The 20,514-nt window shown below is 40.5% G+C and overlaps 1 protein-coding gene across 2 annotated transcripts in view; it reads right to left on the bottom strand.

Annotated features, from left to right (window-relative positions):
* Nucleotides 1–270: 270 nt before the first annotated feature.
* SYTL1 (synaptotagmin like 1) overlaps nucleotides 271–20,514 on the bottom strand; it is a 51,508-nt gene continuing 31,264 nt past the window's right edge. For both annotated transcript variants that reach the window (XM_044286079.1, XM_044286080.1), the window contains exons 7-15: nucleotides 17,180–17,265; nucleotides 16,976–17,083; nucleotides 14,662–14,828; nucleotides 12,968–13,070; nucleotides 10,592–10,753; nucleotides 9,112–9,190; nucleotides 7,184–7,283; nucleotides 5,885–6,090; nucleotides 271–1,383 (exon numbers count right to left, since the gene is read on the bottom strand). In XM_044286079.1, coding sequence (XP_044142014.1) covers nucleotides 1,247–1,383; nucleotides 5,885–6,090; nucleotides 7,184–7,283; nucleotides 9,112–9,190; nucleotides 10,592–10,753; nucleotides 12,968–13,070; nucleotides 14,662–14,828; nucleotides 16,976–17,083; nucleotides 17,180–17,265 — 1,148 coding nt within the window. In that variant the 3' untranslated portion in view covers nucleotides 271–1,246. The remainder of the gene's footprint in view (nucleotides 1,384–5,884; nucleotides 6,091–7,183; nucleotides 7,284–9,111; nucleotides 9,191–10,591; nucleotides 10,754–12,967; nucleotides 13,071–14,661; nucleotides 14,829–16,975; nucleotides 17,084–17,179; nucleotides 17,266–20,514) is intronic.

Below are 20,514 nucleotides of genomic sequence, written 5' to 3'. Positions count from 1 at the left end.
GTAACTTAACCTGTATATATACCATATATTTCACCCTATAAGATGCACCAGCCCATAAGACCCACCTAGGTTTTAGAGGAAGACAATAAGAAAAAAATATTTTTCATTAGACCTCAGATCAGATCAGCATTTAGACCCCCAATGTTAATAAGACTCAGATCAAGCCTCAGATCAGAGCCCAATATAAAGAAGACCCCCAATCAGACCTCAGATGAGACCCCCATGCCTCATATCAGCCCCCAGCCATATGTGATCAGCCCCCAGCCATAATTCAGCAGCCCCCAGCCTCAGATCACAACATAAATAACCCACTTACCTCTCCTGCTCCTGAATGCTGCCGCTCCTCATCGCCCGCGATCTTCTTCCTCCTGCCATTGGCTGTGCTGTGAACCGGTGCGCACAGCATGAGGTCACAAAGCGCCCTCACGCTGTGACAGGCCACTGCACTGCCGACAGCCGAGGACCAGGAAGCGGTGAGTACAGAGTCTTTACCGCTTTCCGGTCCTCCGGTACTAATGAGTGCTTCCATAATGGAAGTGCTCATTAGTATTCACCCAATAAGACGCAGGGACATTTTCCCACCACTTTGGGGGGTGAAAAAGTGCGTCTTATGTGGCGAAAAATACGGTAATCATTTAAATATCTGCTTTTTCTATGCTTTAAGACACCAGTAGGTGTTCCACTTTATGACCAACATCAATTTTTATGCACAATAATACAGGGAAGACTGTCAATCACTGCGTAGGACCACCCACTGGACTCCAAAGCATAGAAAGTTCAGGGATTTAAAAATGAAAAACTAGTCATATTAATTTCCCCCACACAAAACTGTATATCAATCTGCGCAGCTCTATAATATGCTGGCTGCATATCAGACACCATTTACAATGTGACAGATTCCCTTTAAATCTATATTTCGTTGTGGGAAATGAGTAAAGGTGTCCACACACATTAGTTTTAGTCCACGGGTTCCATTTTCACAGGATCAGACAGAAAGCTAAAGCAAATTGGCATAAGTAGATCCTGTTCCCTGGGAAAATAGATGATTAGCTTTGTTGGCTTTAACCGAATCATGTCTCCCCCGCTCCGCTCTCGTTCCTCCATGAACTTCAGCCAATCCAATCATGCTTGTTGCTGGGGGAGGGGATGTGGAACGGGTGTGATAGTAGCAAGCTGAGGAACTCTACTCTGGCAGTTATCTAAAGTCTATGGCCAGCTTACATTTATTAGCTGAGGTAAAAGTAGGTCAGCGTGGGGTTAGATTCTGTCTTATTGGCAGCGTCACTTCTGACCATTCGCCTGGATTTTTTATAACTGTCTCCCAGAATGCTTTTTCCTGTTCTGTAGAGTCCATCCAGCTGACTGGAACATCATAACTGCTTCCTGTAAAACAGAAATAAGGTTATTACAAAGTATTTCAGATATCACAAAATAAAACAAGGAAATAAAGAGCTCAGAATATATTACATGGTTTAGAGCTCATTCACACAATAGGACGCTTTGTCCCATTCTTATGCAGGTTTATAGCATCTCCATCTTCCATGATGTCTATGCCACTAATTTTAGCCCCAATTAGGACAAACTTTAAGCCACTATCCCACAAGCACTGCAAGCCACAGAAATCTGTGCAACTCACTGTGGGAAACGAGGTTAGGTAAGTATTAATTATAGTTTTCAGGACACTTACTGTGTTGGAGCTTATTTACAGAGGTGTGGAGAGCACACAACTAATTAGGAGGCAGAAAGGGGGCACTTTACAGAAGAAGAAAGGGGAAAATAAATGACTCCTATCAGAGAAGATATCACTTGTGAGTCACTGGATTTAACTGCACTATTACTGTTTAGGGACAGAAAGGTGGTAATATTACTGTGAAGGGGCAGTGAGGGGAAACTATTAATCTGCAGGGCATAAAGAGAGGCATATATTACGGTTTCTGTATGTACTAAAGTATTATCTGTCTGGAAACCATTTTTAGGGGGTAACTATACAGGTGAAACTCAAAAATTCAAATATCGTGCAAAAGTCCATTTATTTCAGTAATGCAAATTAAAAGGAATTGCATTAATGCAGCTTAAAATTAGATTTTTTTTTTTAAATGGTCAATGTTCTAGGCTCAAAGTGTCGCACTCTAGTCAGCTAATTTATCCATATCACCTGAGCAAAGGGTACCTCAAAATTGTGACTACGGGGTTTCATAATCTATAAGCCATAATCATCCAAATTATACCAAATAAAGGCTTAAAATATCTCTCTTGGCATGTAATGAGTCTCTCATATGTTAGTTTCACCTTTTAAGTTGCATTCCTGAAATAAATGAACTTTGCACGATATTCTAATTTTTCGAGTTTCACCTGTGAAATTATTATTTAAGTACAGTATTTGGTGGTATTTTACTACGCAGCACCTACAGTAATGAGGGAACCTGAAGAAGCATGAGGCACATTAATGGATGATGCAGCAAGATGGTACAGTTAGGGTCCATTCACACGTCCGTTGTTTCTTTCCTGATCTGTTCCGTTTTTTGCAGAACAGATCTGGACCAGATCTGGACCCATTCATTTTCAATGGGTCCTGAAAAAAATCGGACAGCACAATGTCAGATTTTTTTTAAGGACACATTGAAAATGAATGGGTCCAGATCTGGTCCAGATCTGTTCCGCAAAAAACGGAACAGATCAGGAAAGAAACAACGGACGTGTGAATGGACCCTAAAACTGTATCCAAACTTTTGTTTTATAACTGTGTAGTTTAAATGGCAAGTGTGAACTTTGCATTATATTTTATAAAGGAAAGAGCCTACCCCTGCTCTTATCACTGTCAGAAGTGACTGAATAAATCTGTACACAGATGTCCCTACAGAGCCCATTGAGGTTTTTTGGAGGGTGGAGGTTAGACTAGCGGGACATGCTGCTGAGGCAGGGAGAGGTCAGACAGAGCTGCAGCTACTACTGAGATTCATCTCACCCAAGAGAGGTTTATCAGAAGAAACATTATCCTGCTTTTGGGCAAGATATTAAATCACTTAGTCACAGCTCTGTCAGTTCTGTGACTGTTGCAAGCTGTCCTCTCCTATGTACAGACTTCTGTGTATGGATCTGATCAGTCATTTCAGAGAGATTGAACAAGGTTAGTGGAGAAATAAGTGCAAAAATAGGCATTCTGAAACATATGGATTGGACTTTACTCACAAAGGTGGACACTTACACTCAGTGTCAGGCTGGCCCACAAAAAGTACCAGATAATCCTCTGGTAGGCCCAGGCTCTGATACCATAGTTGGCCCCGAAGGTTCAGGAGAAAAAAAAAAAACACTTGGAGACAGTAAATTGCCACTAGAGACTTTATTGATGATATAGGGGTTGGGCCCCGAGAATAATTTCTTCTAATGGGTACAAGGAACACCAGTCGACGCTCCAAAAATGGAGCTTTATATCATTATAAAACAACGAGGAATCAAAAATCTTAAGAGAAAGGTTTGTCAGTAAAACAAAACTGCCTTGTGATTCAAAACACAGCTTTTCCAGTCTCCTCCTCATGAAGGTTTATTTACCATTTCAATGCTTCTGAAACAAAAAAGTGAACTTGCATGTTTTTCCACAAAGTGTTTTGTACCTTCTGAAATATTTGACTGGACCTTTTCAATAACAGAAACATGTTCTGAGATCCATATAACAAGTATATTGTGGCTCTCCCGTATCCGGTTTATGGTTAAGGTGCTCTGTTTTTTTGGATAATTCACCCTGTCATCCACAAATATGTTACAAGAATTCAAAATAAAAACAGGCACCTTCTGAGATCCGTGTGTCATGCAGGCTGAGGCTTGCTAATGCACAAGATTGCCAGTCAATGTTGGACCCTTGGGGTGCTTAAGTCACCTTTTTCTGTGAGAGGGCACTTGAGCAATATGTTCTAATTTGCTAGCATCCTACAATGGTGAGCTATTCCTATGTAAGTCTGCCCATGTACCGATATCTGCCTATTTTCTGCATTTGACCCTTCACTGCTTGACCCCCATTCTGCCCCTCAGCTGTCTGCCCTTAGTTTAGACTGTATATTGGATCGCAAAAACTCTGCTTGCCCTGACTTCAGCCTGTCCCTGTTCCTTTAGTGCTCTGCACCAATGTCTCTTAACCGCCATGGCTGAGACCACTCCAAAAGTTAGCAGCCTGGTGATTCTTCTGCAGTGGGTTCTAGATCCCTGTGTGGGGGATAAAAGGGGAAGGAATCCACTTAGATAACTCCCATAGGAGTATGCCTAAGCCAGTCTGTTTAGGGGACACAGTGGATCCACATCTACTTCGTAATAGTATTGTACATCCAATATACAACACACTCAGTGCAGTCGATCTCATAGTTCATATAATGTGAGCCACAATTTATGAAACTCTTGATTTAACTTGTTTTTCTAAAAGCGGCAGAGCAATAAATATTAGTCTAAAAGACATAGATACATATATTACATCACGCCCCACCCTTTCTAGAAAAACAAGGACTTTGTTGTGATAACCAATTTTTTCCGGACATTAAAGTTCCCCAAAGTACTCCCGCTCTTTGCCTCACATGTAACAACTGCTTGTTTGATGTTATTTAAAATAGGATCCAAAACTCTGGCAACACCCTAAAAACACACAATTTAAATTGGACACTTGTTGCTGATTAGTAATACTGAAGCAAAGAACTTGCTCAGTCCTAGGGTGAACAGATGGAAAAAAAAAGTTATTTTTTTGTAATATAGTTTTATTTGATGATAGCCTGTTTAAATAAGTGTCCCCACATTTTATTTTAGCCCATATACTGTAGCATAGGGTGTTATAAAAAAATAATATATATATATATATATATATATATATATATATTTATTGTAGAGGCTCCTTGTTTATGACTGTGTTACTTGATGTGCCATTTATGAGTTGTCTGACATCTTGATTTCTTCTTCCCCTCTGATGAGGTTCCCCTAATGCAGACTACATTTCAAATCATGCCTCTGGATCTTCAGAGAAAGAGGAAGTAGAGTCTTATCACACAGCACTTACTTTGGTCTGAGTCCTATCTAAGGACAGCAAGTGATAGATCATTGACAAAGAACTGCTGTCCCTTAACTCATACTGTAGAGTCATATTCCTATATGATGAAGCTTTAGCTTGTCTCCCCTTCCTCCTTCCTGTGATTGACAGGTCCCTCTCTGTTAGCTCTTGCAAGGAGATGGCAAGGAAAAGCAGTGTGAAGCTGCATCTTATATACTGGAGATTCTGCACCCACCACACACATATAATATAGACAGTTTTTGTGAGTCGAAGGAGCATTCTAACTGCAGATATTCATTGTAGGGGCTGACCCAGGTTCCTTACATAAGGCAGAAATTATATCTTCTGGAGAACTTAATACATGGGGGTACATACAGAGGAACAATGAAGGTAAGGCTTAGGTAGAGGAGATCTCTGAGAGCTGCCAGGAGGAATTGTACAAATAATGAGGTAATCCTGTAGTTCAAAGGAAGTCAGCAACACTAGAGAGACTGATATCCTGTCTACACAGGAGATCAAACTTTGGACTGACAGCCACATAACACAACTGCTCATAAAGAAATGGTATTAGGATGAAACAATGTACACTCCATTATTTCTATCGGAGTTCCAAATGACCCGCACCCATCTACCATTGATGGCATATCCGAGATATGGCACCAATGTTTCCTACAGAAACTATTCCATACAAGTGTAAATTCTGGCATAGGTGTAGGTAGTCCATTTGTGGACAAATTTACTAATGTTTTATAGCATTTTCCTTGGCATTAGTTAAAGACATAATTTTTTTATCATTATTATTATTATTATGTATACATATCAAATTCTGTTAAGAAAGTGAAGGAAGTAATATTAATTTACCTCGGCCAGTACTGAGACGAATTCCTCCAAGGGGTCGATTGGATATAGTTCCTTGATCCCAGACTGTGAATTCTACACATGCTTCAGTCAGGTCCTCCATCCGAAAACCATCATATACCATGGTGTGATTGTACATTGGCCGTAAACTACGTGGAACTACTCGTGTGCGCTGAATACTCGATGGACTGTCATCTGGAAGTACACAGCTATATGGAGGTAAGGCAGAAGTTAATGCACTGTAGGCTAATAAACTAACACTTTACATAAACATATTATAATGTTGGCCAACATTGGACTTCTGAAAATTAAAACTTTAAGCCCCCCTTCACACGGGCGTCGCTGGTGAGGTCGGGATGCGTTCAGGGTGCATTGCGGGAAACCCGCGCGAGTAGGCACGCAATTGCAGTCAGTTTTGTCTGCGATTGTGTTCCGATGTTCATTTTTTTCAGCGCAAGTGCAGTACGTTTTGCGAGTGAGAAAAAAACTGAATGTTCGGGTTTGGGTTTGGTGTTCTGTAGATTTTATTATTTTCCATTATAACATGGTTATAATGGAAAATAATAGCATTCTTTAATACAGAATTCTATGTATAATGTCAATTGAGGGTTAAAAAAATAATAAAAACATAACTCACCTCATCCACTTGATCACGCAGCCGGCATCGTCTTCTTTCTTCTTCTTTCAGGACCTGCAAAAGGACCTTTGTTGACGTAATTGCAGGTCCTGCTGAATGAAGATAGAAGGATTTTCTATCTTCATTCTGAAGGACCTGCCCTGACGTCACCGCACTCACCACGTGGTGAGCGCAATTACGTAAAAGGTCTTTTTGCAGGTCCTGAAAGAAGAAGAAAGAAGATGATGCCGGCTGCGTGATCAAGTGGATGAGGTGAGTTAATTTTATTTTATTTTTTTAACTCCTCAAGGCACATTTTACTAAGCATTCTGTATTAAGAATGCTATTATTTTCCATTATAACCATGTTATAAGGGAAAATAATACAATGAATAGATTTTAATGAGGTCCGGGGTTGCTTATCACTATCATCTCCTAGCAACCATGCGTGAAAATCGCACCGCATTCGCACTTGCTTGCGGATGTGATTTTCACAAAGCCCCATTCATTTCTATGGATCCTGGGTTGCGTGAAAATCACCGCTCATCTGCACAGCCCTATTGAAGTGAATGGATCCGGATTCAGTGCAATGCGTTCACCTCACGCATTGCACCCGCGCAGAATTCTCACCCGTGTGAAAGGGGCCTAAAGAGTAAAATTAAAATATAATTTCTTCCTTTACTATACCATTTTACGAATGAACTGATATTTCCAGCTTTATGAGGAACAAGCTGCTGTGCCTCCTTTACCCAAATATGCAGTTCTCCAGAGGGTGGAAGTCCGAAACCTGCCATGAAGAAAAAATAGTAATATAAAAATATGTGACGAATGTTGTCTTCCTGAAGAACTGGAGTACAGCAGAAGAAATGGAGAGTAATTTCACTAATATAAGTTTCTGCATTCTCTGCACAAATGGGGAAGTATTGGCCAAATTATAAAAAGTGCTCATTCAGCCCTTAAAGGGGTTGTCCCATGAAAAATATTCTACAGTTTTCAAACCAGCACCTGGATCTGAATTCTTTTGTAATTGCATGTAATAAAAAAATTAACATAGTCACTGAGTTATCCTGCAGTTTGATTTTTTTCTTATTTCTTTGTCCTGCTCACTGGGATGGCCGCACATGCTCAGTTTTATCCTTTAACTGCCTCCTGAGCTGTGATAGGGAGAGCTGAGACACGCCCACTTAGCTGCAGCAGAATATAGACTCCCCTTGTGCTGTCAACTTGATATAAATCTAGCAGAGCAATGAATGGGGAGATCTCTGGATCCAAGTGTCACAGCCTCGGTGTTGTGCGCGGTGACACTTTAGCCATGCATGCTGGTTGCCAGAGGCAACGCATTGTTGTCGCAGCATGTATGTGCTTTGCTCCCCTTCTCCTGGTTCCGCCCCTGTTTGGTGTTTTGGGGGTTAACTATCTGGCTGGGTGTGGCCACTGGGTTCACATTGCCTGTGCCTTCCAGGCTGGAGTCTGTTGTCCTCCAGCCTTGATGTGTGCTGGAGTTGCTCCTGTCCTGGATATGTCATCGGTCCAGTTTGAGGGCCACCTAGTTGGACATACTGTCACGATGGGGAGTGGGGGAAACTCCCCACCGCCTGAGGCCGGTATAAGGGAGCAGGTCACCTTCTATTGCATCCCTAATCCTCGCCCTAATTCCTCACCATATGAGCGGACCTGGATGGTAGGACGGCTAATACCCAGGAAACCTAGGATCCTAAGTCTCCCTGATAATCTCTCATAATAGGGAAAGGGCTGAGACGATCTGTTCATCCCAGACACGGATGAACAGGAGTCTTACCCGGCCTAGATGCAGGGAAAGGCAGTGTCAAGGCTAACGTGTCATGGCGTACAGCAACAAAACCGTAATACAGCCGTGACAGTTAGTAAAGAGCAGCACGGGCAATATTCGATTTCGAGATATTTTGTGAATATTTTGTAGAATATTCATAATATATTTGCGAATTTGAGATTATATTCTTGATTGCGAAAAAAATCGGCATTGTATTATTTGCGTAATGCGTGCGCAATACCGGCGTGGGTCACTTATGCTACATTTTTCAAGCTGGTATAAGTTTGCTGAGACTAGAGAAAATGGTTGATACAGCAGAACATTAGAATAACTTTATATGCAGATAGAGTACTTCAATATATTTACGCTTGCGAATTTTCAGCAATTAATGATGCGCATATTTTTTTACAATACGTGCAACTTGTATAGTAAGGGGCAGGCAACTTTTCTATTGGTTGCTAGGGATGTTGCTAATATGTGACAAAGCCTTCTTATTGGCCCACAAGCTAGAAGAAGGGAGGGATTCGTCATTACAAATATATAGCACTATATTCTAAATATTCGCTAATTCTCGAAGTGCCGATATTTGCGATAAAAATGTGCTTTTCGAATATTCGCGCTCAACACTAGTGACAGTGAGGTACAGGGCTGGTTCTAGCTTTGTTAGAAATATGTTGTCATAGACTATATGATGTCTGATTTTTAAAAAAATCCATTAGTCATGGGATAACCCCTTTAAATATGAAGATTCTACAAAACGTTGAGAGTCACTAACCAGGCAAATAGTAGTAGAGTCAATATAAGAATAGATAAATAGAGAACTCACCATCAGTGCCCTGAGGAATGAATTTTGCAGCCAAATTAAGCCTTCCTCGACTATATAAAAACTCTGGTGATAAAGGTGTCTGTGAAATGTATGACAAGTTAGAGCTGGTCTGTCTGATCAAATGATACAAGTACAATCAGCAACCAAAATATCTATCAGGAAATATCAGCTGATGAAAAGAACAGCTATCTATACATCTACCGTACTGTCAGGAAGTACTTCCAGCAACCTGCTATACATTTATGACATATTGAAGCTGAGCTTCAGCCATTAGCAGGAGATAATAGTTGTGTTTTACAGATAACTCTAATCTCAGCTATTTAACCAATTAGATGCCAATAGGTGTCAGTAGTAACTGTTGCATGTAACCCCATAAGCTCCCATTGCAATGTGATTGGGTTTACATGGCATAATGACAACAACAAAAAAGCTTGGTGTAAGTGTTGGGTACAATATCCCATAATTCTTGTCCAGTGCTATAATTCAGCTCAGATACTGTATGTTTACTGCTTCGCAAAGCATCTTTTAGCAGGCTGAAATCAGTTGGCTTTCCCTATTGTAAAAGTATATCAGTAATAAAGCTAGCTCTGCCAAGATGTACTGGAGTCATCAATTTGCTGAGTAGAAATAGCTTTATTCGAACAACGCATTTCAAGAGAGATTTTCTCTCTTCATCATGTCCAGTAATGTAATGATTGTTACTGAACCTGATGAAGAGAACAAAGTTGTCTGAATAAAGCTGTTTTTGCTCAGCAAGTTGATGACTCTAGTACATCTTGGCAGTGCGAGTCATATCACTGGTATCATATGTTACCTTTGTCTCCCAGTTCCAATCACAGCTCTGCTGGTCTTGAGGATCTAGGGATACTCGGCAGCCTCTCTTCCACTATACACTCTTCATAGTGTTGTGCCTACTTGCACAACCCCTCAAGGTGAGCTCCTACTTGTTCATCACTTACATTACTATGTAAAGTTTCTGCACTAGGGTGGCCCTGTTTCTTGTTTCTATTGTAAAAGTGATAGGTTTTGTTTTTGCTGTGTGATGGGGAACCTTTGGTCAGGGATCAAGGAACCCCAAGGTACCTAGTCTATACAGACAATACAGGAAAGAAGTGTGTTTCTCCAGTACAGTCACTCCCAAGAAAAAAATATATATAAATAGCTACAGCTTTAAAAATGAACACAATAATTCTCTTCTATAAACTATAATAAAAAGAAAAATGAATACACTAAACATTCCCTTCAAGGCTGTGTTCTCACAAGCTTTGAAGATACATGTTTCTAAGAGGCACTGTTGCCAGCTATGGAAACCAATCAACAGTTTAGATTTCTATATTCTGACTGGGTGCTACGGAAAACAAGGCTATTTTTAAGAACCTTCAGAAACATTTTCATACAAATATGTGAAACTGAATTCACTGCACTTGTATAAGCAGTAGACATAAGATGTAGTACTTCATTGATGAAACCCGACACTCACTCTTGGCTGAAGAGTATGCCATGCTGGCTGAGTTTGACTCCAGTCCCAAGTTGCAAGTTCCAGTTCTACTTCCCCCAAGAAAATGTTCCTCGCTAGTGACCCACGATGCCACACAGAAAGGTTTAAGAAACGGCTTTGCAGTTCTGATCTCTCAATCTTGTACTGCCATGTAGAAACAGTGTTATAAAAGCCATGGTCTGAAATAACTAGTACTTTATAGAAGATTTATTACATACACATGTTGTGAAAACACATAATGATTTACATTTTTATGCCTTTGTTTTTTTATATTTTTGAACAAATTATTTTTTAACTTTTATTTTTAGTCTGTCTAGGGGACTTGAACATGCAATTGTTCGATCACTTATACTGTAGACTGCAAAAGATAGTGTTGCTGTCTATGGTGATTCGAACATCACCCTATTTAGCCCTGCCAAAGGCAGGGCTAAATAGTAAGATTACCATGGCAGAACTGGGAGCTTTCTCAAGACCCCAAGCTGCCATAACAACCGATCTTATCCCATGATTTTGCCATGAGTAATCAACTGGAGGACTGTGGAGACCATCTCCCTCTGACTATCCGCTTAGATGCTGTGGTCGTTATCGATCATATCATCTGAGGGGTTAAATGACCAGGATCTAAGTTATCGTGGATCCTAGTCATGTGTCAGTTGTATAACACAGAAGGGCATCTGTCAAGTATGCAGGGGGCTCAGCTGATGAGCCTGCACCACACAGCACTCCCCTTTCACTATTATGCTGTAAATGTAATGACTAATGAAACATGTTTGATTTGTTGTCATTTTTAATATGATTAATATTTACTGTTTCTTAAATTTATAACAGTTTCAGTGCATGCAAACATCATTCCTGTGCATTGCTTTATGTGTATTTTCTCACCTGATTAAACATTATGATCACAGGATTAATCATTATTAACCATGAATATTTTTAAAACATAAATACTGTAGATGGAACAAATTTCTGTTTGTTAGAAAAGACCATTTTGTGCCATGGACATGATAATTATTGTTAACAATTAGGCTGGGTTCAGGTTTTCTCATGCAGTTTTTTTCAAAATCAGAAGTCGATTCAGATTCTGTGTAGACCTAGCCTACCACTCATCTCACAATCTTTATGTCCCACCAACTACACTTTACATCCATTTAAAGACACTGTCCAAGATATCAATAAAAAGGTGATGAGCAGGAAGATTTATAGAATAATGAAATAAGCAGTACTGTCCATCTAAATGTCCATTGCTCCAGCAACACGAGTCTGATCCTCGCCATCTGGAAGTAATTATATCCTGTTCATCTTCATATGGCTGCCACAGTCTCACTGGCCTCAGCACTGACATGTACATGAACTGCTGATTGTCCAATTACAGTGTAGCTGACATGTGAAGATAACTTCTGGAAGGCAGGGACAAGTGGTGGGAACATAACCGGTAGTTCTGGAGTGGTGATAAATTTTAAAGCTGAGTCTATTATTTTTCAAGGTTTCCTGCTAATAGACTTTTTTTTTTTATTACAAACAAAAATCAGCATGTAACATGCAACTTGGTTTTCTCTTTTTTTATACTGTATTTGGTCCCTATATGGGCACATTCAAAGGCACTGTCACAGAATGACAACTTATCACCTAGCTATCACCTGATCAATGGGGGTCTGACCACTGGAACCCTCACCAATCACAAGAACGGCAGTCTTGTGTGCCCCACTGAAATGGAGCAGTGGTCAAGCAGGCACACGTTACATGAATGGGAGCTTAACTGCAGTGACCCAAGACGGCCACTACACTTTGAACTGAGCTGTTCTTCTAGCTCCAGTCAAAGTGTTAAGGTACCTTTACACAAAGCGATGATCGGTACGATTGAATGATGAACGAGTCGTTTCTTATTGCAGTAAAGGTTTCAACAATGACCCTTTAGACACGCTGATTATCGCTCAAGAAATTGTAATTTTGTTTGCATATTCCATCATTTGTAAAGCAGACTGTTGCATTTACACAAAGCGAAATTTGAGAGGTGTACAGTGAACGATTCCTGTTTACACGTATGAAATCGTTAACGTCCCAGGATGATTTTTGTGCCCACACAAAAGATCGAACCAACAAGAAATATACTGGGTGTCACTCTATGCAGTTACGCTCGATTTAACAATAATTAACACAATAATCGGCTTGTATAAAGGTACCTTTCAGTACTGGAGGCTGCAGGGAACAGCTGATCAGTGGGGTGCCATGTGTCAGACCCCCACTGATCGGATATTGATGATGACCTAAGATCCCAAAAAAGCCCTTTAATAAAGAACATGTATAAGCATGCCATTCACTTAATTGGGGTAGACAATGTTTCATATGCCTTGGACCAACCTTCAGGGTTTCGTTAAAGAGGGGGTCCAAAGTTTTCTTCTTCACCTTTGTTTTCCTCTTGCCTTGAACAGATTTATCAGGGAGCAAATAACATTTCACATACCTAAGGATATTTATTAAAGAAAATTACACATAAAATCCCTTTTCTTTAGACTTATTTGATAAGAAAACAATCCACAGACATAAACATCATTGCAGACTAGCAGTTAACAAAATTCAGCAATAAAAAATGTAGAAGTTCCTCAAAGCGGCTGTCCAACCCTTGACAAGTGATGGTTTATGCTCAGGATAGGTCATCACTATCTGAGGGGATTTTGACACCCCGCACACCTGCCGACCAGGTGTTATACAGTTGATCCACATCAGAACTAATAACGTCCTCTGTGTTGTGGACAAAGCTGGTTACTGCAACACTGCTTCCATTCACTTCGATGGGAGCAACACTGTAATAATTAGCTTGGTTCACTGAACAATGGACAGTGTAGTTCTGGCTCCAGCTTCCTGGGCTGGAGCTACTGCAAAAAAGCTGATCACTACGGGGTGTCAGACCCCAGCTGATCAGATAATAAGGATAGGCAATCTTGTAAAGGGTTGGGCAACCCCTTTAAGTCTAAAAAGAAATCCAAAGGGTTACTTCAATTTACTTTTGTGGCATAAAAAGGTTGCAAATTATTGTGCTTTTCATTTTGGCTACTTTTTTCACTCCTCACTGCTATTGAAGGAAATGTGGGCAGTTATCCAGGAGCAGTCTCTGCCAGCATGTTTCCATCCGATTTAACAACCCTAAAGACAAAAATTGCCACTTTCAATACTTCTGTTTGAAAACACAAATGCTGGACTTTTATTGACTAATTTAATTTAATTGACTAATAATAATTCAAGATCATATCACTATCCAAATTGTCCTAGAGACTCTTAAAAAGCAGTAAATCTTCTGAACTCTTAGAAGAACTGTCTTCTGCAAATTCTTATTCAGTCATTAACCACTCTGCCATAATAAACACTTTCCTGGCACTGATCTCCGCTGATAGGAACATGTGAACGCTGCTTGTTTGCATTGGCTAGCATTGTTAGTAAGGGTACTATCTCTCTTGCACTGTTTATGTGGCACTTTTGCTGGCTGTGCCTATGAGATCATTCTGGTATTGGTTATTAGAGCTCTCTGCGCTGTAAATTAGGGCCCTCTGGCATTGTTGAAGAGGGAACTGTCACTCTGGCTTGAACAGTTTTTTGGGTACTTGTTGCCTGTAGAAGTGTTTCGGGCACTCTTTCTCTGGCGCAGTTTATGGTTGTAGTTTATAGTATCTGGGTTTGTGAAATCACTAAATATCAGTGCCACTGTGGTCCCATACTATCTATGGGATCATTGTAGCTGTGTTGTAGTGCTCATGGACACCCACTGGCTGTACCTATTACTGCAGGAACCCTAGATGGCACTGTTTGTAAGATTTGTAATATCCTCTGGCATTGTTAATGGGGTTGCTCTGGCCCTTGTTATGGGACCTAGTTAGAAACTTAGGATGGTGCATATGTCCTTTATTATCTTCCTAAAAACTATTCTTTAAAGTTAGCAACTCGGAAGACAATTCTAACGATGTCAAATCACGCAAATAATTTTAATGTGTATGCCAAGCTATATCCTGTAATGCTTCTCTCTCTCTCTCTCTCTCTTTCTTTCCATTCCTCCCACTTACGGATTAGAAGTCTGGCTATGTGCTGGCGTCAGATCCCTGCATTGTATAACCAGGACCCTTAGTTCCTTTTTGGAGGAATCATATTGAATAGTGAACTGGATCCAGCCTTGAACATCTATAGAACGGATTTCTCCTGCACTGAATAGGCTCATCATGCTTCCAGAAAGCTGTAAAAGGAAACATGGCTTTTAATAAACTACAAAACAACAGAAACCAGGAAATACCTACAAGGTCATCACAAACATTCAGTACGATCTGCAGGCAGCATGTTATCCCTTTGAGGACCATAAGATTACCGTCATCAATATAAAAATAATTATATTTTTTTCCCTTTAAAGGGAACCTGTCACCTCTACTATGCTACCCTCACTGAGCATTTCTAAATGTTCATTGTGTTACCCTAAACATATAAATTACACTTTTAATTTCATTTGCAGATGACTTCAATAAGTATTAAGCATTTTTGTACTTCCTGCCTTTTATGCAAATTAACATAAGAGTCATCTTACTTGTGCGACCAGAGAAGAGTCATATTTTCAAGCTCTGACTCATCTCAGGTAAATTTGCATATGTATTAAATCGTTTTTTTTTTACACAATAAAAACACACAGAACTATGGGGACTGCATATTGCAGATGTGCTAGCGGCCATCTAGCAACCCATGTCCTCAGCTCTATACCCAAAATCCAGATGACAGGTTCCCTTTAAGAATGTATTTGAACAATAAATAAAGCTAGATCCATTTGTTGATAAGAACTAATATTTCTAAGTATTTTAAGTTCTTAATCAGATGATACAGGCAATTAAAAACATCGGACAAATACATCCCTTGGTTGGTCCTCAAAGGGTTATAGAGCAGGAAGAGCTGAGCAGATTTATAGATAATTTTGTGGAGAAAGATTCAGCAAAACCCGTTAAACCTCTATTTTTTATCTTTTTATGCTTAAGAGTCCTAGAGATAACTGCCAATTACTAATAGGAACACCCACATGACTCCTCAGAAAGAGCAGAGATTTAAATGTATAAATTACATGTTATACTGATATTTTCCCACAGAACTATACATTATTCTGCTCAGTTCCTTGTGCTCTATAAAATGCTGCCTGCAGATTACATTTTCATGGTGACAGGTTCCCTTTAGATAACAGATAACATAAAGTGCTTAATTATTATCACTCATTGTACAGTATATTCATACATGCCAGTTATGAAGCAAAAAGCAACATGGTTCTGAAAAATCCTCAGCAACTTCTATAGTTAAAGATGGTGTCCAGGATTTTGATATTGATGAGCTATGTATAAGTAATCCAAGGATCCAACACCCCACAGACTAGTGGTCAAAACACCACAATAAGATAGGGAATAACCATTTACATGCAGAATACTCCTTTCATGTTGGCCAAACTCCCCAACAGGACCGATTGACCATCTAATCTTTAGGGGGCCTCCTCACTCTCTCCTAAAGGCAAATGTCAGATGAGGAGTATCAGGCAGTTGTATTTCAACGTGCCCAATCCTTTTGTTCTCAGGTAGACAGGAGGCACCTGGCAGCAGCTGACTCCCCTCTGCCTATTCAGAACACAACCACCCTTAGCCAAGCTGAATAAGTGTAGCAAACAATAAAACAGTGATCCTGATCAACATAATGGTATGATAATGTCACAATAGGTAGGGAAGGGAACAGCAAACTGAATGTCAAACTAAACAACGGACTAGGCCCCACAAGCTAGGGAAAAACAAGGTCACCACCTAGCAATCCCTGACACACTTTCCCTAGGTTGCTAAGCCCATGTGCATACCTCAATGGTAGATAAACACATGTCCCCGTGCCTAAGACTATAACACACTAAACAGACCCTCAGCAATAGGGAAAAAGGGTAAGAAACACTCAGCGCCTTCTACCACCGAAAGCGCTAGCATCTCCACTAGAGGCCTAGACCGAACAAAAACCAAAAGGGGAAAAAGAAGGGAAAATACTTCTCTGATATGAGAAGGAGCAGGCGATCCACCAAGCATCCAAAGCTCACACAAGGTAGAACTATAACCCCCAAAGGCTATAGGGAGAGGGAGGAATAAATAGCCTCCCCAATGACCAAACGAACCACACCTAATAGGAGGTGGGATTCTGTTCAAACCCAAAACAAAACAAACTGTCAAAAAGAGTCACGTGCAGCAACTCTGACAGATCATCTCAGAACACCCACAGGGCAGGGTGTGACAGATAATAGCCACAGCATCTCTCTGATACATTATAGGTATATTGTTCTACAATCAACTTAAATTGGCGCAACTTAATATAAAACCATTTTCTTACAGATTTATTGCCGAGAGTTGGCACAGATGGGCTGTAGTTAAGGTTTCTATGTCCACTTTCACCTACTGGGCTCTTACTGACAGTCAAGTCATTTTCAGTATGGTTTTCCTGAAAAGATAGGTATGTTAAACAGTAGTACCTAGTATTTAGTATCTACTTAGTTTTCAAGAATAACTGAGATGTTTAGTGCACTAGGCACATTACCTCCCCAGTTATAGCTTCAGATGATAAGTTTATCTCTTCCATTCCGAGGTCTCCAACACTAGGTATGCGACGACGCATAGGAATATCTTGAAGAAAAACAAAGTGATACAATGAGACTAACAAAGACAGGTTTTATTAGTAAGTTTAAATATAAGTTATTAGTAATTGATTATCAAGCAGACTATTTAAAATTGTATATAGTCATCCACAATGGCTGACAAAGGGCTAATGTCCGCCAAAAACGTGAGCCTATTGTTTGCCACTTTGACTTCTTTTTACAACATATTTTCTAAGCTATGACCCTGATCTGCCCATTCAAACTGGCATGTTGATGGACACACAAAAACGGGTCATTTATGACCAGTGTAGACTGCATATTCCACCATGTATATCCCACCCAGATACCTCAGCTGGGTGAGATAAATAAAATCCAGAAAAGCTGCAGGGGTTTCAGCAAAGCAGTTTGCTTAGAAAGTTTTGTTTACATTTTGTTCTTAGCTGGATTTCATTTGGACTGGTGGATAGGTTTGGTAGTGGGATCTGCCAGTCCACATCCTTCCAGTAAGGGTGTTGTTTTTTACCTTAGGTGATAGCAGGTGAGGCCTTCTGTAATAAAACCATCCCTCTGTGTGTCAGTCTGTGGAGAGAAAACTTGGAAACAGAGGCCTACAGAGGCTCAGTGGTCTCAGCCAGGAGGGCTGAGGGGCCACGAGGCTATGTGAAGCCTGATCTCTTCCTTGTCTGGACTTGTGCCTGATGAGCAGACCTATTAAGGCTTGGAGCCTGAGACCCTGTGTACAAGCTGTGCTTAGAGCTGAGTTAGGGAAAACTACAGGGAGTGCAGAATTATTAGGCAAATGAGTATTTTGACCACATCATCCTCTTTATGCATGTTGTCTTACTCCAAGCTGTATAGGCTCGAAAGCCTACTACCAATTAAGCATATTAGGTGATGTGCATCTCTGTAATGAGAAGGGGTGTGGTCTAATGACATCAACACCCTATATCAGGTGTGCATAATTATTAGGCAACTTCCTTTCCTTTGGCAAAATGGGTCAAAAGAAGGACTTGACAGGCTCAGAAAAGTCAAAAATAGTGAGACATCTTGCAGAGGGATGCAGCACTCTTAAAATTGCAACGCTTCTCAAGCGTGATCATCGAACAATCAAGCATTTCATTCAAAATAGTCAACAGGGTCGCAAGAAGCGTGTGGAAAAACCAAGGCGCAAAATAACTGCCCATGAACTGAGAAAAGTCAAGCGTGCAGCTGCCAAGATGCCACTTGCCACGAGTTTGGCCATATTTCAGAGCTGCAACATCACTGGAGTGCCCAAAAGCACAAGGTGTGCAATACTCAGAGACATGGCCAAGGTAAGAAAGGCTGAAAGACGACCACCACTGAACAAGACACACAAGCTGAAACGTCAAGACTGGGCCAAGAAATATCTCAAGACTGATTTTTCTAAGGTTTTATGGACTGATGAAATGAGAGTGAGTCTTGATGGGCCAGGTGGATGGGCCCGTGGCTGGATTGGTAAAGGGCAGAGAGCTCCAGTCTGACTCAGACGCCAGCAAGGTGGAGGTGGAGTACTGGTTTGGGCTGGTATCATCAAAGATGAGCTTGTGGGGCCTTTTCGGGTTGAGGATGGAGTCAAGCTCAACTCCCAGTCCTACTGCCAGTTTCTGGAAAACACCTTCTTCAAGCAGTGGTACAGGAAGAAGTCTGCATCCTTCAAGAAAAACATGATTTTCATGCAGGACAATGCTCCATCACACGCGTCCAAGTACTCCACAGCGTGGCTGGCACGAAAGGGTATAAAAGAAGAAAATCTAATGACATGGCCTCCTTGTTCACCTGATCTGAACCCCATTGAGAACCTGTGGTCCATCATCAAATGTGAGATTTACAAGGAGGGAAAACAGTACACCTCTCTGAACAGTGTCTGGGAGGCTGTGGTTGCTGCTGCACGCAATGTTGATGGTGAACAGATCAAAACACTGACAGAATCCATGGATGGTAGGCTTTTGAGTGTCCTTGCAAAGAAAGGTGGCTATATTGGTCACTGATTTGTTTTTGTTTTGTTTTTGAATGTCAGAAATGTATATTTGTGAATGTTGAGATGGTAAAAATAAATAATTGAAATGGGTATATATTTGTTTTTTATTAAGTTGCCTAATAATTATGCACAGTAATAGTCACCTGCACACACAGATATCCCCCTAAAATAGCTAAAACTAAAAACAAACTAAAAACTACTTCAAAAAATATTCAGCTTTGATATTAATGAGTTTTTTGGGTTCATTGAGAACATGGTTGTTGTTCAATAATAAAATTAATCCTCAAAAATACAACTTGCCTAATAATTCTGCACTCCCTGTACTGTGTATTAGGAGGCACCTAGATGGGCAGGTGTTTATTTGATGTTTATGTTTGTGTGGGTTCTGCAGTGCCAAAATAAAGCACCAGGTTGGATATTAAATCCTGTTGTCTGCAAAGAAGTCTGTGATTGTGACCCCTGAGAGAGAGCGATCCCACTTTTGTGGCTTATATCTGGTGCAGATTCTGTTGCACACCATGGTGCACTTATTCCCTGCCCACACCACGCCCTCTTTTTTAGACCTGGCCTGAGTCACCATGGTGTGTGGCAGGCCTGTCTCATTCATCATTTTCTATGTCTGGTTTAGGCGTAGAAAATGGTCTAAATGCAAGACAGCAAGGAAGCTGTCTTAAATTTACAAGTGGCGGTGGATACACTGAAGTTATGTAGAGGACGGCGCCTTTACATAACTTCACCGATCCACCGCCAGCTATAGGGCTTATTAAGACCAGTGTCTAAAGCGCTGGTCTTAATAAATGTGCCCCACAGTTCTTAAAACATACCTAAAAGGTGCAAAGGAAATCTGTGGGTTGATTTAAAAAAAAAAATACTTATTTGTGCCAATAGTAGTTGGGCCACTTGTATAGCTACCTGTGATAGTAGTGTTCTATGGTGGTGAATAAAGGAAAGGATGTGGTATGCCATATAAAATACCTATTTGTGTAGTATTGTACATGCTGCTATAAAATGAGATTTGTTTTCTCAAGTTCTCCTTTCCAACTACTTGTACAAACATTTCACATGTTCCATTAATAATGTGAAGGTCAAATAAATGTAAAGTTACTTAAAGGGGTCTGTCACCTCCAAAATCGTAAGCAGACTGCCATGTAGGTTGGGTGCTCTGAAACCATACCATTCTTTTGAAAATCCGTATTTCTAATCCTGAGAAGTGCTTTTTTTTTTTTTATGCAAATAAGATTTTCAGTGCACCACGGGTGGAGCCACTCAATTTAATGT

The sequence above is a fragment of the Bufo gargarizans genome, chromosome 3, assembly GCF_014858855.1.
Source record: "Bufo gargarizans isolate SCDJY-AF-19 chromosome 3, ASM1485885v1, whole genome shotgun sequence".
NCBI classification, from domain to species: Eukaryota; Metazoa; Chordata; class Amphibia; order Anura; family Bufonidae; genus Bufo; species Bufo gargarizans.
Note: the sequence above shows the minus strand (reverse complement) of the source record. Positions and strands in the feature narration are given on the sequence as shown.